Raw genomic sequence first — 25,451 nt, 5'->3', positions numbered from 1 at the left:
TCTCAGCCTGGGTCCAACGTATGCTCCGACTTCCCACTTAACCCTACATACCCATCACTACGAAGTGCCTTGTTGAGCCCTGTTGGATCTCCAGGCTACTCTCGTGGGCCTTCTTACATTTTAATCAGAGAATTACTCCCCACCCCTCAAGACCTAACTCAAAGATGTCTCCTCTCCTCTCCCAATGGCATTCAGTGTGTGAGAATGTCCTCGGTCAGAGCCCTGCTTCTCTGCACTGCAGGTGGGGTACCCGGTGCAAAAGGTAGGCTTTGGTTCCATTTTACATACAGGGCAACAGGCCCCACAGAGATCGTAGTGGCTGAGCCTGGATCAGGACTGAGCCGGATACCTTCATTCACACAGGCTAGCTCACTCTCTCATCACGACACCCTTTAGAGCCCCACTCTGGGTTGTTAGGTCCCCCGTCCATCTGTTTCCTGAGGAAAGCCATACTGAGGTCCAGCTATGGGGGTGCTCAACTCACTCCCAAGCGAGGCTCAGAGCCCGCCTTTGCCTCTCCGAGGCCTACCTGTTGGCAGCGTGACCTGCAAGGTGGACTGGAGGCATTGGGGTAGGTGGGTGAAGTGGGCTCGTGGGGGCATGAGTGGATGCTGTGTGCGGGAGGAGGAACACTGTGACTGGCTGCCTTGGTTGTAGGCTCTGACTGCGTCTGCGGTCTTTCCTGAGGCCTTCTCTTCCTGCCTTCGCAGAGGGAGCTTCTCTGCCCTGTACTAGGGAAATGAGCTCTCTGGGAAGGTTAGGGAGCCTCTTCTCGCCAGGGCTCTTGACATGTGACTTGAGGCCCAGCAACTACTTTGCCCATTGCTTATTCCTCTGCCCTTAATGGACCAGATAGGAAAAGTTGCCGGGTTCACCTCTGTGACACGGGACTGGAGACTCATGGGTGAAAGAAGGCCACAGATCACTCGGTCCAACCTCACCACAGGCAAAAGCTGTAAGCAGCATAAACGTCATCAGCTGACGGAAAGACAAGCTGCATGTGTCCTGTCCGTAGCAAAGGGGATCGGCCACAGAGGAAGCCATAGAGAAGCCACTCTGCCGCACACTCCCACACAGACAGACCTTGCAAAAGCTGTGCTAAGTGAAAGAAGCCAGGCTAGGAAGGTCACGGGTCAGATGATTACATTTACATGAAATGTCCAAAGCACACAAAGCCACATTGCCACAAAGCCACAAGCTGTTATGCAACTGGCAGAGGCTGGGGCATCAGGATGGAGAAGCAGTGAATGAGGAGGGGCTGTGGGTCCTGGTCCAGGTTCTTTTGGGGATGAGGAAAATGCTTGGGGACTTGATAGCAGTGGTAGCCAAGTGAGGCTAAATGCACAGCTGGACACTTTCGCCCATGGGAAAATACTAACGTAAAGAGCATGAAGAACACGTTCCCTTCACATGGATTTGCTTATGTCTTCCCCTTCTTCCTCAAGCCATCCTCCTGCCTCAGATTCCTAATAGCTGGGATTCTAGTGGATGTCATCAAACTGGCTCAAATAGGATGTTTTCAAATTACATATCACACTCATTATTATTATTATTATTATTATTATTATTATTATTATATTTTATACAAGGGCTCTGTTCCTGAGCTATCTCATCTGGATTTCTATTCATTCCCCAAGGAAAAAAATAATCCTGTTACCAGGTTCTTGCATGTCCTAGGAAAATTGTTAAAATCAAGGCATGAATGTGTATACCCTGTCAGAAAAAAACTCCAAACAAACAAAAGCGTGCTCTGAGAAGTATTCCGTGCTTGATTTTCTTCCATGGCTTAGCCATTCACATGCACCGTGTGAATTTGTTTCGGATCACAGCGGACCTGCTTGGTTTCCAGTTCGGTGGGAAGAGAGTGCTCTGCTGTGCTGCAGAATGGCCGGGAAATGGGACACTGACTTTGCCAGCTACAAACTCAGCTGCACATGCTTGGACATCCAGGCCCACAGTTTTCCCTGTGCAATGTCGAGTCCTTATGTTGGGTAAAGGGACACCATCTGATCCGCATGCAAAGGATGCTGTACGCTGGGAAGTCAGCAGAAGAACAAGGACTCTCTTTTGAGGCTAATTTAAGAGTTTGTCCCATCAGTAAAAATACGTACACATATTTTTTGTATGTACTTATATATAAATTATGTATATATATATATGCTATTTACAAGCATTATGCTATAAGGAGATAATAATAAAATAAAATATTCATAGTTTTAAAAATGGTTGAACTATATATAAATGAACCCTCTTACTATTTCTGCCTGCACCACTGTATGATACGGCTCCCTGGGGCTGCCCCGTGAAGCTTGGTTTGGACCATGGGTCACATCCTATGATAAGCTGACTTGCTAATACATATGCACACACAGAGACAAACTATGAAACTATAATCGGGGCTAATCTAATGACTGTCACTTAGGTCCTAACGCTCTTTCATGAATGGATCTAGTGCCTCCTTGTTTCAAGAGTGGAGGAACTGAGATCCTCAGAAGACAGGGGTCTGTCTCAAGCCACACAGACCTGAGGCTAGAAACCAAGCCATATCATTGGTTCCAAGGTTAGGAGCTCAGGATAGCCAAGGGTGATGGAGCTGGTGGAGCAGTGGCTCTTGACCTGGTGCTACTCAGGGAATCCTGTAAGCCACAAGGGGACCAGAACTTACTGTGAGAGCTGATATACTCGGGAGACTTGCCGGGCCCCAGGGGAAGGGCTTCTTCATAGTAGTCCTCAGGCGGAGGCTTGTTGGGCAAGGGTGGAGGTACATCAGCTGTCTGCAGCGGAACAGATAGGGTTTGTGACACAAGGTGGCCGTGAACACAGCGGAGGGGAACGCTGACATGAGGGAGGCAGGGAGGCTGGAGGGACAGGAGGCCAGGGCTCTAAGGAGGCAGTCAGAATGTGAAGCTCTAAGCTGTTTTTGTGTTTCGAGGTCTCATTATGTAGCCCAGGCTGGCCCTGAACTGCAGCGTTCCCATCCCTCCCTCCTGCGTGCTGGGATTATAGCGTGTGCCGCTATGTCTGGTGTAGGCTGTAATGCTGCATAGACTCGGAGCTGGCAACCTGACAGCCTATTTGTGCTGTTCTGCTTCTGTAAATTCTGCAAGCGTCAGAGCTCCTTGGTAATGCCTGAGAGGTCTGAGGTTGCCCAGCATGGCTGTGGCGGGTTTTGACTGTGCACACCTGCAGTTCTCCGACACCAGTGTGAGCTCTGCCACCACACGAGGAGCAATGGAACAAGTAAACATGGGGGACGTAATTGAGCGAGCAGTGAAACCTGGGGTCAGGAAATCCCTGCTTTTCGGCTCAGCGCCGTCCTTTACTAGCTGTGGGTCAGTGGGTGCCATCACCTGCCCTCTCTGAGCCTCATCTGTAAAATGGGGATAGCAAGTGTGTCACACACGTTTGGTTGCTGTATGCACATGAAAGGCATAGCAAGTTAGCAACTAGTACCTGTGACGGAGGTGACGAGGATGGGGTTCTATGGTTGACAAGCAAAGCTTGCCCTTAACTGTAGTCCCAGGGTTGGGAGCCCTTACTTTGTGAGTATGGAACCCAGGCTCTAAGGAAGGTGTTTTGCTCACAGCCTCCCAGCAGAGCAGCAGGGTTGGCAGAAGCCGCACTTCCTAGCCCAGAGCTTCCCCTCTCTCCTGTGTATATAACCTGAAGCTCGGGTGGTGAAGCCCTTTGGGCTGGAGGGCACAGACTAGGCTCACCACCTTCTCTCTACTCTGCACGGACCACTGTAAGCATGTCCTGGGTCAGTGACAAGTCCACGTGGTCCTACATCTGCCCTTAACCATCACCATGGAGAGAAGACGGGGTCCCTGGGGTTACAGGAAGAGCCTCCCTCACCCTTGCCAGACGGGGCTAGGACTCACGCTTCTCAGAGACGGGCTCTTGATTGGCTCAGGGCTGGCTCCTTTGCTGCGTTCCCCATCATCCGACATATCCCGAAGGTCACCCAGGTCACAGTCTAAAGAAAAAAAACCAAGGACAAACATGGCAGAGGGGAAAGGTGGCTGGGTTTGGGGTCCAGGTGGTCTGCCTGTGAAACCAGACTGGACTTCCTCTGTCATCAGGAACTTGAACAGGCAGCTGACAGAGTGCCCTGCGCACCTTCTGGAGGTTGGCCGCACTAATGGCTCTTGCCTGGCTTCCAGAGACAGACCACAGTAGACTATCTTTGTGAGGTGCCTCAGAGAGCTTTGGTGGTGTGACACAGAGGCATGGGGCTTCCTGCATGGGGGAGGGGCGCCCACGTCTGTTGTACAGGGGCTATAGTCTCAAAAACTTCCCTAGACCATCTCTCTCCTTAGATGAACAGTGCTTTCGTCTCTATGATGGTCACATGATAGCTTCTCTCTCACGTGCCAGCATGGCTGCTCTCAGGTCCAGGCAGCCGCTCTCCCCAGTCATAGCTCCTCCTTTCTCTGGAGTTGCTGGACCTCTCAGCCAAGCTCAGTGGCCATGACTGCTGGACAGCTGGTAAGTAAACCACTCTGGGCTTCGCTCTCTGGCTTGCATGTTCACTTCCACAAGCTTGGGGTGAGTCCTTACTAGATTCAGGCAGCTTCCAGAGCTGCCAGGGCACAGGACCCCAAGGAGACCTAATAGCTCACTGTGAAAGCCAAGAGCAGCACAAGCCATCTTTGTGTACATGCATGTGTGTATGTGGGTGTAGAGGGATAGTTCATGGCTAAGACGGAACTTACCAAATTCTTCAAAGAGAGACTCCACAAAGCTGGGCCCCGAGTGCAGGTCTGCAGTATTCACATACAGGAAGGAGACTTCCTTTGCTGAGGGAGGAGGACAAGCTATGGTGAGCAGGCAAAGCTACCTCACACACCTCTTCCCACTTGTTTGCATTGTCAATGAGAGCGTGACCTCTGTCTCCACATGAAAAGGTACAGCCATAGGGCAGTGCAGGGATGTCAAGGAAAAAGGGTCCCTGTAGGGAGAAACCTTTGTCCCTTGCATCCCCACAATGATCCTGTGAGGCAGCAGGGAATATTCTGTTTGGTATGGCGGTTATCAGTGGTGACTTTCAACCGTATCCTTCACACTCCAGAAGCCCTGCAAGCCTGGGGTATAGCTTGTTCGTTATGAAGAGCCTGTGCTGTCTGCTGACTAGGGGTGTCTCAGAGAGGCTGAGGCAAGCGGCTGGGTAGGCAGTGAAGCAAACGCACACGGTTTAAGAGGGGGCATGAGGAAAGTGGTAGGAACTGTTTTAACTTGTGAGGATGAGTGTGTCAGAGAGTACACAGGAGTGAACGTCTATTTGCAACTGCATGCTGTTCACGCACACATATGTTATAATGTAGTCAAAGCATGTGTTTATATGTGTATATGCTGTATGTGTATATAGCATATGTTACTGCTTACTGTGTGTCGTGTGTGGTCTATATGGTGTATTATGTGTGAGAGTTATGCTGTGAATTACGGTGGCAAATATGTGTGTGCATGTTCCGTGTGGATCGGTGGAGGGCTGGGTTGGAGGAGGACATACAATACAACCAAGACTACAGTGGAGGGGCAGGGTTTCAGTGGATGAGCATATTGGGTCACAGCATAGGACCTGCCGTGCTAGCTGAGCTAACCTGAGGCTTAGACCTCCCCTTAAACAGGCCGTGGGGTGAATGCTACCATTGTTTTGTTGTTTGTGTAAGTGGGATTCTTTAGGGCTGACCTGGGAGGGGCTGCAGGCTCTGCAGGAGGGAGGCCACAGCCATCTTCTTCTCCAGGGTGCTGTCACTGAGATACTCATGGTCCAGGAGGCTGAGGAGCCCGGTGAGCTCTGGGATTAGCTGTTCCAGCACTGGGGACAGATACACAGGCTCTGAGTTAAGATCCTGTCCACTCCTGCTAGAGGCTAGGGCAGCAGGGGCCAGACAGCAGGGCTCTGTTCACCAGGGAGACACAGGGACCCACACACAGCTGTCCCATGGCTGGTCACCAACCTTTCTGGGGAGGGCCCTACTTAAAACCAGGTGGCTTTCCTCCAGCCTTCCTACTTTGCCTTAGACCTCAGATGGCCTTGGCCTGAGGACAGGGCCTTCATGTTGGCACTTGTGAGCCCAGGGCACTCTAAACAGAGGCAGAATGGCTTCCTTTGCCTCAGCCTGGTTTGGAGGCACAGGGGCTCTGAACAATCTCAGCCAGAGTCCCCAGCTGCCCAGGACACAGGCAGGAAGGGAGCCTTCCTGTTTCATCATCCACATGCTTCAATCTCTGGAACCTTCTGTTTCCTGTGCCAGAGCCAAACGAAACATTAACCCTTCCTTCTCCATGCCCAGAGCTATCACGGCTGCTCCTTCCACCCGTACACTGGGGCATCTTGACCCTACGTGTGCACAGGGATCTCCTGGGTTCTTGCCAAAATGCAAATTCTGGCTCCGGAGGTCTGCGGCATGAACTGAGTTTTTGTGTTTCTGATAAGTTCCCAGGTCAGAGACCCCAGCGAATTGCAACATCTCAGAGCAGAGAGTCCTTTAAAGACAGGAGCATGCCAAGAGCATGATGTCATTGACATTTCTTTGTCCCTTCTACAAGCTAGCTAACTTCCCAGTGACTCAGTTTCTTCCTCTCTAAAGGGGTTAACCACAATACACCTTGCAGAGGGGCTTACGCCATGCCCCAACTGTTCTTGCTGCTTCTGGAATTCACCCCACTTACATTGGATGCTCTAAAGGCTTCCTAAGTGTGGGCAAAACCAGGTGCCTCACTTTCTAAGTATCTAGGCTGCAGCCTGTTCAGAAGAGTGCTTCATGCTGAACTTTGTTTCAAACAGACATCTTTTGCACACTGTCACTGTTGGGGGACAGGTAGCAATGTCATCTCTCTGTGGCATTAAGCATTAACCCGAAGTTGGAGCAAATGAACCGCGGCTGACAATCCAGACAGGGCCTTACGAATGTCCCAGTCACTGGGTACTGTGGTAGCCACTCTAACTCATCCCCACCAGGCTGCTGTGAGTGGTCTGGCAGGGAGACCCATTTTCCAGGATGTCCAGAGGCCAGCAGAGCTGAGGGACCTGTACAGCTTCAAAGGAGTGGGTGTAACCCACTGCTTCCCAGCTGTGATCTCAAAGCTTGCAGAGGAAGAGAGCTGTTGTCCTCAGGGCCCGAGTCCCCCATGCCACAGGAGCTGAGGGTCTGAAGGAGTGGTAGGCTCTCCTTGTTAGAGCAGGAACACGTTAAGTTTCCCTAAGAGCCAAACTTCCACTGCCTGGAAGGAAATATCTTCTGAAGAAAGGGACCAGAGGGACACACGGATTTCAGTTAAGATGATCTCAAAACATTGCTGGACATTATGTGTTAGGCTGGTTCTTCTGGGGATTAGCAAAAACAGAAGAAAGATTGTCCCAGGAGAAATTATTCTGTCTCTGTCTCTCTTTCTTCTCTCTCTCCTTTCTTCTCTCTTCTCTCTCTTTCTCTACACATACACACAGAGACACACACATGCAGAGAGAGAGAGAGAGAGAGAGAGAGAGAGAGAGAGATTGATACCTAACCACTCATAAGGGAGATACTTATGGTGTAAATACAACAGGGCAGCCTTGCTACCCTGCTCGTCAGCAGCACCCTGGGGGTGAGTATTGGGCAGAACAGCCTTACACCAGATATTCTGGGTTTTATTGGTCTCAAAATTCTTTTATACTTTCAGAAATTCTTGAGGGTCTCTAGAATCTCTGGTTTTCTGTGGGTTGTGCCAATCAATGCTGCATAACAATTAGACCTATATGTATGAATAGCCCTGGCTGTCCTGGAACCCACTGTAGATCAGGTTGACCTCGAACTCAGAGATCTCCCACCTCTGCCTCCCAATTGCTGGGATTAAAGATCTGTACTACCATGACAGGACAAACTAAGAGATCCTTACACCACAAGGATACACACTCATCCCAGCAGCCTTTGGGGCTGCCATCTTCACGTGCCCCTCCACTCCGACCCTCGTATTATCTGAAATGGCTCTGAGTCAGGCTTGGCAGTGCACATCTGAAATTTCAGCACTCAGGAGCCTGAGGCTAGGGGCTAGTTGGAGCCCAGGGAGCTAGCGACCAGTCTGAAATCACGGCAAGATCCCGGCAAACAACAAGAAGGCCACAGAAACGTTGCTTTGATCTTGTGGTCCCCTGGAAAATATCTTGGGATCTTCAGGTGTTTCCAATCCCCATGCAAGTGCCCAAGGGCAGCATCCTTCTGGCCTCTGCAGAAGCTGTACTTGTATTTATTGCTCTGAGCACAGCTCGGCCACACTTTCTAATTAGGAACAACTAGGTGGAGTGAATTCTCTGAGGATGAGATCTGGGCTTTACTACCACACTCTGCAAGGAGAATTCTGTTTCCCTACCAGTCTTTGATAGGATCCTGCTCATGACACCCCAACTTCTAGGTACTCCCTCCCCTCCTGTGGGGGATTAAACTGGGGGCACCTGGACAAGCTAGGTTCCCTCTGAGACCTAAAGGACTGATTGCCGAATAGAGATGGATCACTGAAGGCAACCAGAGAGAGAAGGAAGGAGTTAAGGCAGCGGGAGGAAGATAACAGAGTGGACTGCTACCCAGGCTGCAGTGGTTTCTGCCTCCCAGAAAGAGAGAAAGTTCAGCTTGCTGTAAATGAACGAGGCCTTTCCTTGGGGCTAGTCAGTCATCTTTTGCTGGCCTGTTATTGCACTTTCTTTAAACCTCTGGTAGTTTGAATGAGGATGGCTCCCATAGGCGCATCTATTTGAATGTTCATTTCAGTTAGTGGAACTGTTTGGGAAGGATTAGAAGCTGCGGCCTTGTTGGAGAAAGGTGTGTCACTGGGGCTTGGGCATAGGGGTTTCAAAAGCCCATGGCAGGCCCAGTCCCCTCCCCCCCTTTCTGTCTACAGCTTGCTGACTAGGTGTGAGCTCTCAGCTACTATTCCAACACCATGCCTGCCCACCTGCTGCCATGCTCCCTGCCGAGATGATAATGGACTAATCCTCTGAAATTGTAAGCAAGCTATCAATGAAATGATCTCTTCTGTAAGTTGTCGTGGTCATGGTGCCTCTTTGCAGCAGTAGAACAATAACTAAGACAACCTCCACTGACCTAGGAAAGAGAACATAGAAGCTCAGGGGAAGAGATGTGAGTGCCAGGGATAGGCCTAACTCTGGTGTTTTAAGCTCTGACCGCTCAACTCAACCAAGCAACTTAAAGGCCAGGGCAGGAGGGGGGAAGCCATGGCAATGCTTGACTTCCTCTCCAAGCTCTCTTTGCTGACAGCGCTGAGTGACTGCTTCACCTGTGAGATGCTTTCTAAGGGGCTGAGGTTTCTTCTGCATGGCCATCTTCTCAGGCAGCCTACCAAAACACCACAGCCTTAACTGTCTGAGAAAACGGCACTCAGAGCAGTTATCCGGCAGGGATCCCAGGATGTTGTATATACACTGAGAACCGAGCACCATTTAGCCAGCATCAGGCTCTTCCAGGGCAAGAGCTCAACTCAGGAAGCTTGCTTAGAAGTGTGTTCCTTCTGTGAGCGGTTTTCCTGCCACAGGGATTTTAACCATCACAGAATTTAATTAAAGAGAAGGCTTCTGTGTCTAATATAGATGACAAACTCCGTGCCACCAGGTCAGCGGGTCACCTTGATTTTTAGGTAGAGTAACACTCTGGGGGTTGTTGGAAATGTAGACTCCTGATCCCCCTGGCAGAAAGGTGTGTCACATCTTTCAGTAGGCCCGAACCAGGGCCCAGGAGCTGGCGTTTTAGCAAAGACTCAGGTGCTTTGCCCTGGCAGTTCAAGGATTAGCATTTGCAAAATATGGCAACAAACATCTATGAACCACAGTGACTACAGGAAGGCTTTTATCACTTAAGAAACATCGCCTGCCTCCTCCAGGGTAGCAGAGGGAGGGACAGACACTCCTGCAGACGATGGTAAATATATAGCTTCAGGGCAGAGCCTCGTGCAGTGGCTGGTGATCTGGGTCTAACTTGTAACGAGTCCTTGGATTCTTGTACTTTCATACTGCACTTGTGCTGAGCTCTGGTTTTGCAGTACGTAAAGTGAGAACTGGAGGGCTCCCAACCTCAGGGGCTCAGGGAACTAGGTAAGGTCCCGCTGCACCTGTAGCCGATACTCATTAAACGACTGCTGTACTGTGTGCTATGGTCAGAATTGTTGCTGTCTATTAACACCCTCAAGAGCTTCTGGATTCCAAAGCACTGATACTTGTGGATGGCGAGCTATCCGTGTTTTAACCCGAGGCACATGGCAGATGCCCAATGAACAGTACTCAATGAAAATGATACTTGGATGAGCGAGTCCAGCTCTCTCATTTTAAAGATCTTGTAAAGTGAGGGTCAAAGAGGTTGTGTGACTTGGCTGTGGTCACGCAACCAGTTGAGGGAAAAGAAATAGCCGGTGTAAAACTGACACACAATTTACCTGAGCCTGATGCTTAAGATGAATCGTATCAGACAAACCAGGGGCTAGCCAGAGTCCTCCTCCGTCTGGTTACTGCTGTTTTCCAGCAGTGGGATCCTGGAAACATTTCTAAACATTTCTAAGTTTCCAATCTCTTAGCAAGCAGTAGATTAGCAGTCACTCCCCCACGAGGTGACAGTGAAGTCACTGATTGCATCAGACAGTCGGGCTGCATCCACGTCTGCTCCCAGGACGGCGCTCCCGGTGTGTGTATGTATGTGGGCGTAAGAACGGGGACTCTGCCAGTCTTACCACATGGACAGCCCTGTGGGTCTGGTCTTGACTGAGCTTGGTCATGGCAGACGCAGTACGGCCTCTTCTTTCACACAAGGTGCTCAAAGTCAAGTGAGGGGGACAAGATTCTTTAGAGGGACCAGCAATGTCACCCATGAGCCAGGCCTCTATTCTTCCAAGTTACATTTACAACCTGTCTCTCTCCTTTATTCCTGGCCCAGGGAACATGAGCTTTTCATGGGAGAGACTTAAGGTATCGGCATGGGGAGACGCTGAGGGAATGTGTGCAGTTGATATGGGCACAGCCATGTCTAGGGTAATAGCCTCAGACCTATGGGAAAATGCAAAGTCTCCCTGCTCCCCAGGGGTGGGGCTCAGAGGAATGGAAAGGCCTTCCTCTGGTCCAAGTGTGAAATTGACCATGTGCACAGAAAACATTCACCATAACTTTTCCCCCCTCATATGTCCATGTTTATGACCTGGAGACTGCACCTCACCTACAGAGTTTATACTGTCTCTGTGATCCAACAATCTACCACCTCTTAAAACAAACACACCAGCCTTCCAGGGCTCTGCACCTCCTCAACCAGAGGGTCCAGTCTACCTGATCCCAGCTTTTCAGTCAGTCAGTCAGTCAGTCAGTCAGTCAGTCTGTCTGTCTGTCTGTCAGTCTCTGTCTGTCGGTCTGTCTGTCTGTCAGTCAGTCTGTCATTTCTTTAGCCCAGTCAAATCCACAGAGCTGTGCCAGGGCTCAACAAATCAGAACAGAATAATCTTCCTGTCTAAAGTTTATTTAGAATAAATTTCTCTAGTGTTCTTGGTTTAGTCCTAGAATGGTTCAGTGAATTCTAAGGACTAAAAACAGGAAAAATAGTTTGATTGTCCATAAATCTTTGATGTTTCAAATGAGAGTAGACAAAAGTTTCAGACACAGACACTCAAGATGAGGAGAGATTGTTCTCTCTGTTGCAAGGAGGGTTCTCAAATAAAATTGAAATTTAGGAACATACCTAAGATTAGACTTCTGAGAGTGTATTGTTTCTGGGGAGAACCCATCTAGGACTAAGATCAACGATCTATGCTTCTCACTCCCCACTGAAACAAACTGAAAACAGGATGCCATGTATCAGAGGTTAAATCCAAGGCCTGTCACTTGCCCATAGCCCTGATGCTGGCTCAATGAAAGCTTTAGCCAGGAGGATTCTTAGCAGGTAGGGAGCACAGAACTCCAGTAAGAACACTGGGAATATGGAATTTATTGAAAGGGCTCAAAGGTAATACGTCTAATTTCCATTATAAAAGAGAAAACCAGAGGACCCCAAAACCCTTCTGTAAACCACAGGCAAAATAAACCCTGATGGGGCTCCTCCAGGTTTGAGGTCAGTCCAGCCCACCTTTGAACCTGCTACCTTTCAGGTCTCTTAACAGATCACAAAGTCAATTCACCCTTGTCTGCTCTCAAAGCAGCTACAGCACGGTTTTACATGGAAAGGATTTACAAAGGGTCTGAAGAATTTTCTTTCGGTTTACTCAAAGTTCTAAGCATCAAAATGTCCCAATTTCCTCCTTATAGACATTTGTCTGGAAAGAGAATATGTCATTTCTTGTTTTAAAAATTAATTATATTTTTCAAGACAAGTTTTCTCTGTGCAGTCCTGGGTGCCCTGGAACTTATCCTGTAGACCGGCCTTGAACTTGCCTCTGTGCTAGAATTAAAATCATGCACTACCACCACCCCAAGCCATTCATTTAGATGTCTGAACCCATTGTGGTGGTGAACACCTTTCATTTCGGCACTCTGGAGGCAGAGGCAGGAAGATCTTTGTGAGTTCAGGGCCATCCTGGTCTACATAGTACGTTTTACGATAGCCAGGACTACATAGAGAGATCCTGGCTCAAAAAACCTAAAAGGAAGGAAGGAAGGGAAGGACAGAGGAGGGAGGGAAGAAGAGGGGGGGGGAGAGGGGAGGGGAGGAAGGGGGGGGGGAAGGAGGGGGGGGGAAGAAAAGGAGGAGGGAGGGGGGAGGGAGGGACAGTTCTGTGTGCGAGTTCTAGCCAGCAGACCCATTAATGGGATATGGCCTATAAGGACCTTGGGCTTCCTAGTTACACCTAGGAAGGCAGAGTGCCTACCAGATGTGAGATTGAGTGTTTGGGTCTGGAGACAAAAGGAAAAGGAATCTTCCTATGACCCAGGGAGACCTTGCCATGGGACCCCATGCTGGTCCTCAGCCTCTCAGCCCCAGGCATTCTGTAAAAGTATCTGACCTCTGAGGATTTCCCTCTCCTGCCTGCCCAGTAGGCCTTCTGCTCTCCACTCCATCATGTTTCCTTGGGAAAAGCTCTGTTGTCTTGGCCTCACTAATCTCTCCTGATTTATGCTATCATACCTTGATGCATCTCTCTCTCTCTCTCTCTCTCTCTCTCTCTCTCTCTCTCTCTCTCTGGCATCTCATGGTGGTAAGACTGTCTTAAAAGCATTTATTTACTTATTTTTAAGTGTGTAAGTGTTTTGCCTTTGTGTATGTGTGTGCACCATGAATGTGCCTGGTCCTGGCAGAGGCCAGAGGGGCAATCAGACTCGGAACTGATGTTAGGAAGAGCATCAAGTGCTCGCTACTGTGAAGCCATCTCTCCAGCCCTCACCTGGTAAAATTTAAATCTCCTTACCATTTTTTTGGTTTGCTTGTTTGTTTTTTGGGGTACCAGAGTCTTGTGTATCCTTGTGTAGCCTCAGACTGGGGGATGGCCTTGAACTTCTGATCCTCCAGACAAGTGCTGGAGACAGGGGGATGGCCTTGAACTTCTGATCCTCCAGACGAGTGCTGGGAGCATCATCATGCTGGCTGTTTTATGTAGTGCTGGAGTAGAATCTTTCTTGTCCTTGTCTGTCTGTCTGTCTGTCTGTCTGTCTGTCCCTCCCTCCTTTCTGTCAGCTTCTCTCAATCGAGCCTGAAAGGAATGAATTATGGGCACAAACTTTTTTCTTGTGTGGATAAACTCTTAAACTGCTGATGTGGTTTAAACAAACTCATCCACCCTGACAGCGGCCCGACAGAGTAAAAAGGTGCTTGGAAAAAGAAAAGCAAAACCCCAAGACCTCTGGTTATAACAGGAAGCAGAAGCCCAGGTTCTCCCTTGGCTCAGCTCCCAAAGACTGTGCTGTCTTGTAAGCCTCATGGGGATGTAGCTGAGTCTGATTGTGGGTGTGGTGTGCTGGCGGTGGGTGTGAATTCTAACACATACATTGGAGATGGTGGTAATCAGAAGATACCGAGGAAATGGCCTGTGATTGGGAAATGGTCAGCTTGCTGGGATTCAGAGTGACCAAAAACCAAATCCCTGGACATGGTCGTGATACAGTTTCTAGTGGAGAGTGGATTAGCTAGCTGGGCAAACCTTCCCTAAATGTGGGTGGTACCGCACTGTAAGCTGCAGACCTGGATTGAATAAAAAGGAAAGCACCAGGATCCACCTCTCCTGCTTCCTGTGGATATATTTTGACATGTTTCCTCTCACTCCTATTGTGGTGATGTCCTCTTCATGATAGTCCGTAACCTCAAATCGAAAGCCAAAACAAACGCTTTCTTCTACAAGTTGCTCTTGTCACAGCCACAAGTTAAGTAACGAATATATCCCCTGGCCCACCCCAAGTTCAACTCCCATTGTCCCACTTCCTGGTCATGCATGACTGAGATGAATATCCCCTTTGCTCTACATGTACCACTGTTAGCCCACAAATATTCCCCCTCTGTAGGAATGGGCTTGACACAAGAGAACTACTTAGCATCTAGCACATTGCAGGCACTCAGCCAACATGGGTGGTTTACCTACTTTACAAGACTTATACGTTATTCAATGCATTAATTAATTAATTGATTAATTAATGTTAGCCATGTTTCATAGGTTTGAGGATGGCAGAAAGGGAAGGGCTGGTTGTGGTGCCTTTCCTCCAGAATGTTGCTCCCATGCATGTCCAATTTTAGGGTAGCTCAGCAGAGGCCATTGGCGAAGCTAGCAGAACTGTCCCTTCAATCTGTAGGTTCAGAACTCGCACCCTCTCTGACGAAGTTCACTGCAAATCTTCCTGGCTGAGGCCACATTGGATCTTGCTTCTTCCTGTGGCTTTATAAGAGCTTTTTTTCTAAGACCAAGGAGCAGCCACACAGTGGGCAGAATGCTGGACGTGACAACATTGGTTGGATTAGCAGTCTTGTTTTTCCAGCAAAGTAAACATTTCCTGTTGTCCCGTTACACAGGAAGACAATGGTAAAAATGGAATGCAAAAGAAGCAACAGAGACACTCCACATGCCCAGCCAGGTCCTGGTGCTCAGGATCTTCAAGGAGCTCAGTTTTGCCCCTGTGGAAGACACCTTGGAAGGCTTGTGCATGTTAAGCAGAGCATTTGTTTCCCACTTGGGGGAAAAGAACAGGTTTGACTTTGTAGGAAGGAGGCTCAAAGTCAGGAGGAAGGTGTGTGTAGGTTGGGGACTTGATTTCAAAGGACTTGGTTTGAGTTTTAATGCCCCTTACTTACTTTGTGTGATTTGGGTAAACAATCTTATCTCTTTGAGCATCAGTTTCCTCCTAAGTTTGAAGATGTTGAACTCACGGATGTATCGTGCAGGGAGATGAGGAATGACCATGCTTTTAAAGCAGGGGTTAGTACCAGGAGAGTAGACTAGCGTACTTCTCTAACCTGCTATAATTTTAGCAAGATAGAAAGGTAAGAAGCCAGGAAGACTTGGTCAATGGGCAGGCAGGCAGGCAGTTGGCCATATCTGGTGGCTCTGAGCCAGGCTTGGGGACAGGCTCAGGGAAATCCAGTGTCTTTACTGCTATTCTCAGCAGCAATTTGTTCCTGTTGAGGGCTCTTGCTTGGGGAACCTGTTCCTAGCTCTGAGCCCCAGGGAAGCCCCAGCTTCCTCACATTGGGCTATTTGCCATGGGAGGAGGTGGGGGCTCACCGATGACTTCCCACTTCTGAGGAAACAACTTCTGATTGTGGAACTGGGCTCTCCCATAATTGTTCCTTTGTCTGTGGATTCCTCCTTGTTTAGCTCACAACGGAAACAGTTCTAGGAGGAAGTGGGAAACTGTGACACCAGCTCCTTCTCCCCCACAAGATGGGAGCTGCTTTTGTTTGGACAATCAGCACTGTCTCCCTCATAAGAGGCAGGGGGCACACAGCAGAAGCACAAGGAGCCCCCATAAAATAGCAGCTAGCATTTGCAGTGCTTCAGTGATGTTCCAGATGTTGCACTAAGCACTGTGCTACATTGCCTCGTTTCTCCTCCTCATCCTGTACAATATGTACAATCTGCTATTCTGTGCATGGATCAAAAGAAACACAGAGGCCACAGTCATTTATCTAGAGATGCACAGGAGCACAGACTACGATTCACACTCAGATCTAATTCAACTTAAGCTTCTCGTGACTACCCTGTAATCTTTTCTGGCCATCTTGTTACTTAGCACTTCCTGCAAGGAGGTTCTGTGTGGAGTGGTTTTATTTCTTTTATTAGAAGGGACAGAAAGCCTCAGGGGGATGAAAACTGGATTGATTCTAATTCTGGCTTCAGGAGTTATTCTCAACACTAGACCAAACACATACAATGCCATTCTTAATTTAGTCATTATTTGTGCCATCAGTAATTCTTATTATCTCTGTAATTGGTTATTTTCTATCGGTCCTAAGCATCCATCAACTTAGCACACTACATGAAAGACAGGACCTTGACAGCCCCGTCTCTGTGATCCCCAACGTCATCTTCAGAGTTGTCTCCTCCCTGCATTTGCCTCTCTTCTTCATAGTTTTTGTTGTTTGTTTTTCCTGGTATAAAGGAGGTTTATTTGGGGGAAGGGGAGGGAGAAAAGAGGCAGACAGATGGGAGCAGAGCCATGGAGAAGTGGAGACAGAGAAGAACGAAGGATTTAGAAAGAGAGTCCAGCCAGGAATACATAGAGAGAGAGGGGGGGGGAGTGAGAGGGGGAGGGGGAGGGGGAGAGAGGGGCAGGGGGAGAGAGAGCCTTTTTTCATAGTTTTATTGTAACTAGGTAAGATGATGAAGATCCACATTTTAAAGTTTTAGTGATTAACTTTATTAAGAGGACTTGATGCTACAGATAACGCTTTGTTACCTATGGTGTTGCAGAGGGATTTGTTCATGTTGCTAATGCTCCTTGCATTCCCCACTTTGGAGGGCTGCGTGCTTTTCTACCATGGGGCCATCTCTGCACCTCACTCTGTGATTGTTCCCTCTCTGTAGCACCGCTGTGTACTAGATCCTGTAGCACCGCTGTATACTAGATCCCGTAGCACCGCTGTATACTAGATCCCGTAGCACCGCTGTATACTAGATCCTGTAGCACCGCTGTGTACTAGATACCGTAGCACCGCTGTGTACTAGATACCGTAGCACCGCTGTATACTAGATACCGTAGCACCGCTGTGTACTAGATCCTGTAGCACTGCTGTGTACTAGATCCTGTAGCACCGCTGTGTACTAGATCCTGTAGCACCGCTGTATACTAGATCCTGTAGCACCGCTGTGTACTAGATACTGTAGCACCGCTGTGTACTAGATACTGTAGCACCGCTGTGTACTAGATACTGTAGCACCGCTGTGTACTAGATACCGTAGCACCACTGTGTACTAGATACTGTAGCACCACTGTGTACTGGATACTGTGGCACCACTGTGTACTAGATCCTGTAGCACCGCTGTGTACTAGATACTGTAGCACTGCTGTGTACTAGATACCGTAGCACCGCTGTGTACTAGATACTGTAGCACCGCTGTATACTAGATACTGTAGTACTGTTGTATAGTAGAAACTCAGTTTTGGGTTTTTTGTTTATTTTGCTTTTTGAGGCAGGCTTTTTCTGTGTAGCCCTGGCTGTCCTAAAGCTTGCTCTGTAGACCAGGCTGGCCTCGAAGTCACAGAGATCTGCCTGCCTCTGCTGACCGAGTGCTAGGATTAAAGATGTGTGCCACCACTGCCCAGTAGGAATTCAGCTTTACTGAAATCCAGTGTGGTTCTGGATCGTGCTGGAGATCATGCTACCACAGTGAAATTTTTCTGGCCACCCATGGTATGTTGTGTTTTGGTACAGAGGAGAAGACACAGGCACTGGAGCCAGAATCCAGGGATCAAATCTTGGCTACCTCCTTACAGACTACAAGGCCTTGGCCAAGTTGCTTTGTGTATTTGAGAAAACATTGGTTTTCTCCACATCAGAGTAGGTGGTTTTAACTGTCTGCCTAACATGTGAGACCACATCACTATGGCATGAAAGTACTCTGTGTGCTGAGCTTTTGTAGACTGATCAATTTCAATCAACGGTAACGATGTGTTGGAATAAAGGTTCTTATCATGTGAAGGACTTCATAAAGATTCAGGAGGCGTGGCTAAGCAGCAGCCCATACACAAGCTCAGGCTGAGGTGGAGGCCAGCACCCAGGAACCTCAGCACACAGAAGGATCAGCAGATGCCTCCGACCGCACAGATGGGAAATGACTATTTTGTCCTGCATTATGGCTCGGGTATTTGAACACTTGTCCTCAACTGTTTTGGAAAGCCGTAGGCTAGAAAGGCTTGCTGGAGGAAGAGTATCACTGGGGGTGGGGTGGGGTAGACCTTGAGGTTTCATAGCCGGCCCCCAGTTACTCTGCTTCTCACCTGCAGACCAATGCCACCAACCACCTCATATTCATGGCTTTTCAGTCCAGCTTATGTCTGACCTTCTTTTAGTACCTGAGAACCCTTCCCAGTGCATGTGTCCTCTTACTGACTTGAGCTCCAGTGACCACCTCCTAGAAGCTATGTGGCCCGAGGTAAAATGTTTAATCCCTACATGTCTGCTTCCTCGTGTGCAGAGTGGAAATAATAGTATCCAGTAGAGCACAGCACAGCATCCTTATGCTAACCGAGTCTTATTATGGCTTAAAGTCACATCAAATGGCAAGCCAAAAGGTTGCTTCTTGTCATATATTTTGTCACAATAACAAGAAAAGTAATTCATAAAATTGGTACCATGAGTGGGGTCATTATGTAATAAACCTAGCTGTGCAGTTTGTTGATGTTTGGTTTTTCCAGAAGATTATGGAAGAGCTAGGAGCTGGAGAAACCCTAGAATGCTATAAACAGACTTCATGGGCCATTCTAGAGGGAGTCTGAAAGACAAAACGTGGAGAGAAATGCAGACAGCAGAAGCCTGACTCATGAGATTCCAAAGGGAAATGAGGACTCTTAATTTTTTGTCTCTCAAAGGAATAATCGTGTTCTGGGCCTGGAGGGCTGGAAGAAGTTTGGGTATGTTGCAGTGTGGGTCAGTTGCTAAAGCAAGAAGGAACTCATGGAGGAGTGAAAGGAGGCTAATTGGACAGAGGTGGCTAACTAGGGCTGAGCAAACACTTCAGATGGGAACAGATGCCCAAAATAAAGCACCTTGCTGTGAAGAGTAGAGGCCACAAAGCCTCGTTTCAAGTGCAGTTAAAGGGCAGAACTCCAAGTCTAATGGGGAAATGAGGTTCTAAGTGCCTATTCCGGCATCTACTTCCATGACCTGTAATCAAGTTGCTGTGTTGTTATTGTTGTTGTTGTTGATACTTTGAATTAATACAAGAATCCCTCCTCTGAGATCTCCTCAGGGGAAGCCTTGGAGGGGTGGGTTCTTACTCACAGCCAACTTCACAGCAATTCAAGGCACATCAGAAGGTTTTCAGCCTAGAGGACAGTCCGAAGGGTCAGTCTGAGCTCACCCTTAGCATCCCTCCTGGACCATCTATCTCACTTCCTAAGCATTACTGTCAATAACAGCAAGGCTTCCCAGCTGCTTGATAGGACTGGACACTGTTCATATGTTTCCTTCTTAGTGACCTTTGTCCTACAGGTGAGAAACCAAAGGCTTGCTGAAGGATGTCAGCTGCCCAGATGGCTAGGGAAAGGGAGGAAAGTCCATTTGATTCTGGGTGCTTCTCACCCCAGTTCACAGTGCTAGTCACTACTCGCTGGCTGACCCTAGTCTTTCCACAGAGGCATCTTGGGTATCTGCTTCTTATTTTCAGTCCAGACTGAAAATTTCTTCAATATAGTCAACACAATATTGTGGTGGTGGCACTGCCCCACTACCCAAGGAGCACTCTGCTCAAGATTCCCTGCCTTCCCAGGAGCCTTCCATCCTTGGATAGATTGTCTGAAGGGGATTCGCTGGCCCCTCTCCAAGTGCACCCGCTGTGACCCTCTGCTGGCTAGACACCACTGGACACACACTAAGTGAAGCACTGTTCTCATGCTCATGGACTCACAGCTCATCGGAAAAGGACATGGTACAACTCGGTTCTAAAACCAAAAGCAGGGTAACCTTACCTGTTCAGGAAGGCAACACACATGTTTAAAACACGTCTCACATGATGGTGTGGTGGTGCAGGTTTGTAACCCCAGAATCACAAGGGAGTTAGGCAGAAGGGATCAAGGCCATGGTTGGCCATCTAATATGTGTATGTGTGTGTGTGTGTGTGTGTGTGTGTGTGTGTGTGTGTGAACCCATACACGACAAGCCATGACACACGAATTGAGGTCAGAGGACACGTCCCAGGTGTGAGCTCTCTCCTTCCACCATAGTTTTCAGGAAAGCCCAAGATGTTAAGCAGTAATGAGGGGTGATCCGGTTTGCGCGAAGCCACCTGCAGAGTTCTGCAACCTCATGGCAACGTAGCCATAATTTCCATTTTGAAGATGAGGAAATTGGCACAGGGACATTAAAAATCTTGCCTGAGGTGACACAGCTTCTAGGCAGTGACCACTGGAACACAGGTCAGTAGGAGGACACGTCACAAACCAACAACACTGGGAGGTATCTCAGAAATTAAAAATGAGACCAGACGAAAGCTACGTGTGTTGGCTGGAACTTGTAATCTCAGCTCTGAGGTAGTGTCAGGCTGCTTCCTGGGATTCACCGGCCACCAGACTAGTTTACTTGACAAGTCATGAGACAATGAAATACTCTGTCTCAGGAAGATCCCTCCTGGGGTAGATGGGAACAAATGTATAGACCCATACCTGGGCATTGGGCAGAGAGTGAGAGACTGTGGAGCTAAAGGAAATGTCTCTATCAAATCTCTCCCCTTAGGGCTCAGGGAACTCTGCAGAAGCAGAGATGGAAAGAGTGGGAATAGAAGACACCAAGGAAGCTGGGCCTTCTAGACACGCAGGGCCGAGGCACATATGAACTCACAGAGACTATGGCGGCATGTATAGAGCCTGCACACACCTAAGCCAGATGGTGTCCCAGTGTTGAAGGTTAACTAGAGGTTAAGGAGACACCAGCCTCCAGTCTCTTACCCAGAAGCTACCTGCAGCTGATAACTGCTCTCAAAGGAAAAACTACTTTTCACTGGTAAGGTCTCACTGGGTATACAAGCCACATTAGGGGCAGGCCAAATGGCTAACACAAAAGAAACCTTGCAGATCTTTTGCTTATATATTATGGCTTGCATTCATTCATTCATTCATTCATTCATTCATTCATTCATTCATTCACTCACTCACTCACTCACTCACTCATTCATTCATTCATTCATACAGGGTAACTCTGTGTAGCCCTGTCTGTCCTGGAACTAACTCTACAGACTAGCTGGCCTCGAACTCAGAGATCTGCTTGTCTCTGTCTCAGAATGCTGTGTTTAAAGGTGTGTACTACCCCCCACCCCCACCAATTTTGTTTCTATGGGTTTTTCTGTGTGTGAAAATGTGTGTCTCACCATCTGTATGGGTTTCTTGGGCTTTTTCTTTTACTCTTTTCTTGTCTTGTTTCTTGTTGTTGTTGTAGATGATGATACTATTATTTCAGATGTCTGTCTGTCTAATGACAGAGGGAAGGGGCGGATCTGGGTGGGCAGGGAAATGGGGAGCCTCTGGGAGGAGTTTGGGGAGGGGAGACTGTAGTTGGAATATACTGTATGGAAAAAAGATCAGTTTTCAATTGAGAGAGAGAGAGAGAGAGAGAGAGAGAGAGAGAGAGAGAGAGAGAGAGAGAGAGAGCCTCTCTCTAAAAGGAGGTAGATGGCATTTGAGGAATGCCAGCTACATTTGTCCTCTGGCCTGCACCGACAGGTGTGAGTCCCTACACACACGCTGGGGCACACTCGCAAAAGTAGGTCAGACACAGTAAAAACAGTAAAAACAATTACATTCCACCCAAACAGAATGCACTAGTTGGCAGTGCTATGATCAAATACCCAACTACAGCAACTTAAGGGAGAAAGGGCTTATTCCGGCCCACAGTTTGAGGGGACAGTCCCTTATGAAGTCACAAACATAAGGCAGATGGCCACATTGTTCTGCCTACAAAATCAATGCCCTAAGGACAATGCTGGCACAGTTTGCCCAAGATGGAACCCGGTACCCCTTGGACTCAAACTGTTGTGGTCTCTCAGAAGAACACTTTCCCTTAAGCAGTTGCTTTCCAGCAGGGAACCCCTTGGTGGCATACCGAATTCACGTTCTCCCTCCAATGAGTTCCCAGGGGTGTAGGTTGGACTTGGATTGGTGAAGTCTGACCCCTGAGCACCTTGGCGATTGCCCTGGTACAGGGGCAGACATTCTTGAATAATGCTAACCTCTAACAGTTCATTGGCGCTTCACCCTAGTCAGCAATTCTGAACTCAACTACTTTTCTTGCCAAACTGCACATTTTTTCATGTCCTTCAGGTCTGTTTTTGTCTCCTCTCTTTATAGACCCGAATAAAGAACTCTGGAGAGTAACCAGGAGCCAGGCTGAATGCTCCCGTCTTGAAATTGCCTTCCGCAAATACATTAACCATCACTTTTGAATTTAGCCTGACCCCAGTTCTCAGGATACAGGCAGAAGGCAGCCTGATCCTTGCCAGTCTAAACAAGAATGGCATCTCACCCAGTTCCAGGGCCATCTTCAATCCTGCTGTCTTCCTTCAGTGACAATAAGGGGTGCATAAGAATAAAAGCCTTGAAGGTGAGGTGCTGGAGAGAATCATGGTTCCTCTCTTGCTTAATTAACAATCACAGGCTGGAGAGATGGCTCAGCTATTAAGAGCACTGACTGCTCTTCCAGAGGTCCTGAGTTCAATTCCCAGCAACCACACGGTGGCTCACAACCATCTGTAATGGGATCCAATGCCCTCTTCTGGTGTGTCTGAGAACAGTGACAGTGTACTCACATACATTAAATAAACATAAAAAAAAAAAAAAGACAATCATAACTTGTACTCCAAGCTTCACTTCGAAGAACTAAACCGGAAGTGTCCTGTAGGCGGGGTATTTTCCCATGCCTGTCTGGAGCCTCTTGACCGTTCCAGGGGAAGAAACTGAATTATATGGAAGCAGGTATAGACAGGATCCAAAAGAGGTAACCAGACACCAGCAGGCATCTAAGTAAGGCCCTTGACTCTGACCTTATCTGTCTCTATAATTAGGCACAGTGCAAACAGCACAACCTCTGAGAATAGGGACACACCCTGTTAGAGACCCTGGGAGTGGGGCCTCCTCTCTGAAGCCACTCAAGGCTTAGCTTGCCTCTTTCTGCTGCAAGCATTCTGGGCTGCAGGCATTCGCTTCGCAACTTCTGGGCCCTTCTTTCCTCTCTGTCACTTCCCCCACCTGGAACATCATCTGCAGAGTTTTGGAGGGTCTTGGCTACAAAGTGTCCCTTGAGCCCTCTGGTCCTTTACACATTCTCTTTGATGCAGGGCGACCAGATATGATTTCAGGCCACAGACAGTCTCACTTTCTCCAGTTTGTTCTCTATAGCCCTTCAGAGCCACACCTGGCTGCTAGGGAGAGTTGAGGAAAAGCCATTAGTCTCTCTGGTTTCCTGGCACGGTCCCAGGAGATCAGTTTTCTTGGTTGGAGTGGAGCTAAAAAAAAAGTCTCCCTCGGTTACATATCATATCATACATATCATTACATATCATATCAGCAGGATCTGCCCTCAGACACCCTCCTACAAGAATGGGCAGGAAGGGTAAATATTTATTCTACAAATGAATGAATCTGATTCCATCTTCAAAGGAAAGCTTTTGTATAAATTATCATAATTTCTCCATCTTAAGATGCTACTGATTTGAAGATGTTTTTATCTACTGAATAACAGCTTTTTTTAGAAAAGGGAAAAATGAATAAATTAACATGTCAATTGTAACATACACTCCGAGGTTTTTAAAAAAAGTCTTTGTACCGAAAATTTTAATTTTTTTTCTTTTGGTTCTGGGTCTCTCAGAAAAGAGGTGCTCAAACCCGACTCAGCCATGGTGACGTAATGCAAGGCAGGTTTCCATGAAGTGTCCAGCAGAGTCCCCAGATCTGACCCCTGGAGGCTCTGGATCAGTGGAGCTGGCTATGGCTGCTGTGCACTGACACCAACAGCGGGTTCTGCCCAGCTAACAAACAGGCCTGTTCCCTGAAGAGATGGGTCTGTTCTCTGCTTGGGACATTAGTGATTCTGCACAATGTTATCTGGGGGCTCTGTCACATGATTAGGGAAGCTACTGCCCTTGAACCTCAAGTCCCCACTGTAAAAATGGTGGTGGTGGTGGGGCACATGGTTTTCATCTGATCTTTTGCAAAATCCACGATGTTTGTTTGGATTCCACATGGAGTGGAAATATGAGGGAGGGAGGTTGCTCAGTACCCTACCTCACCCACTGTAACTCAACTGCTTAAATTTTGTTTGCCAAATAATTTTGAGGCTAAAAGTCATCTGAAAAATGGAGGGAAACAGTGTTCCCACCCCCCTGCATTGTTTTGGCACACTGCTTCGTCCTCAGTACCAACAGACCCTTACCACAGTACTCCCAGCAGGGTCTGCACTCCCTCTACAGCCTTACCTAGAGTGGGCAAACCTCTGGGAAGGCCTAGATCAGTGGTTCTCAACCTTCCTAATGCTGCAACCCTTGAATCCTGCTGTGGTGACCCCTAACCATAAACTTATTTTTGTTGCTACTACACACATTGTAATTTTGCTACCGTTAAGATTTGTGATGTAAATATCGGATGTGCAGGGTATCTGATAGGCAACCCCCCGTGAAAGGGTTGTTTGACCCCTGAAGGGGTCATCATGACCTACAGGTTGAGAATGGCTGGCCATGACCGTTGTTCATGGTTTTTAGACTTTGAAGGAGGCTTATGGTCTGTTTCAACTATTCAACTATGGTCTTGTGACCGAGGAAACTCATCAAAAATGTATAAGGAATGGGCATGGCCCTGCACCTAGAACACTACTAAGTCTGATACTTGGCCCATAGGCTGGCGTCTGCTGACCACTGCACTGCAACAGAGTCACTGCACAATATTCTGTCAGATGGAGCAGCCCGAGAAGGTGATTCAAAGAGCCAGGGGCTGGGTCGGGTCCCCATCTGCCACAGTGCACTGGCTTCCTTAACTCACACCGTTCACTCGCTCTCCTGCCCTAAATGGAACTGAGGGAATTGAGAAGGTGCCTGAACAAGACACATGCGCTCTCTCTCTCTCTCTCTCTCTCTCTCTCTCTCTCTCTCTCTCTCTCAGATCAGTTTTCTTCCAGGTTCCTGGAGGGCTATAAAAAGCCCCTTGGCCTGCCTCCTGGGCAGCAGGCTGCTGGTGAATTCCCCCGAACTGGAATGACTGCAATGTGGTGCCACATTCTGCCCCCACCATGGCCTGACAGCTGTGCCAGGGAGAAGAATCACGCCTGGCCAGCTCTGCACTTCTATGTCCCACTACGAGTGTCACTGGCATT

General features: G+C 48.3%; 1 protein-coding gene across 2 annotated transcripts in view; it reads right to left on the bottom strand.

The window, feature by feature from the left end:
- Nucleotides 1-25,451, bottom strand: part of Afap1l1 (actin filament associated protein 1 like 1) — a 62,057-nt gene that overhangs the window by 28,486 nt on the left and 8,120 nt on the right. For both annotated transcript variants that reach the window (XM_032885912.1, XM_032885911.1), the window contains exons 2-5: nt 5,690-5,818; nt 4,716-4,799; nt 3,882-3,976; nt 2,666-2,774 (exon numbers count right to left, since the gene is read on the bottom strand). In XM_032885912.1, coding sequence (XP_032741803.1) covers nt 2,666-2,774; nt 3,882-3,976; nt 4,716-4,799; nt 5,690-5,818 — 417 coding nt within the window. The remainder of the gene's footprint in view (nt 1-2,665; nt 2,775-3,881; nt 3,977-4,715; nt 4,800-5,689; nt 5,819-25,451) is intronic.

The sequence above is a fragment of the Rattus rattus genome, chromosome 15 (genome assembly GCF_011064425.1).
Source record: "Rattus rattus isolate New Zealand chromosome 15, Rrattus_CSIRO_v1, whole genome shotgun sequence".
In the NCBI taxonomy this organism is placed as follows: domain Eukaryota; kingdom Metazoa; phylum Chordata; class Mammalia; order Rodentia; family Muridae; genus Rattus; species Rattus rattus.
This window is presented reverse-complemented; position numbering and strand designations above follow the sequence as displayed.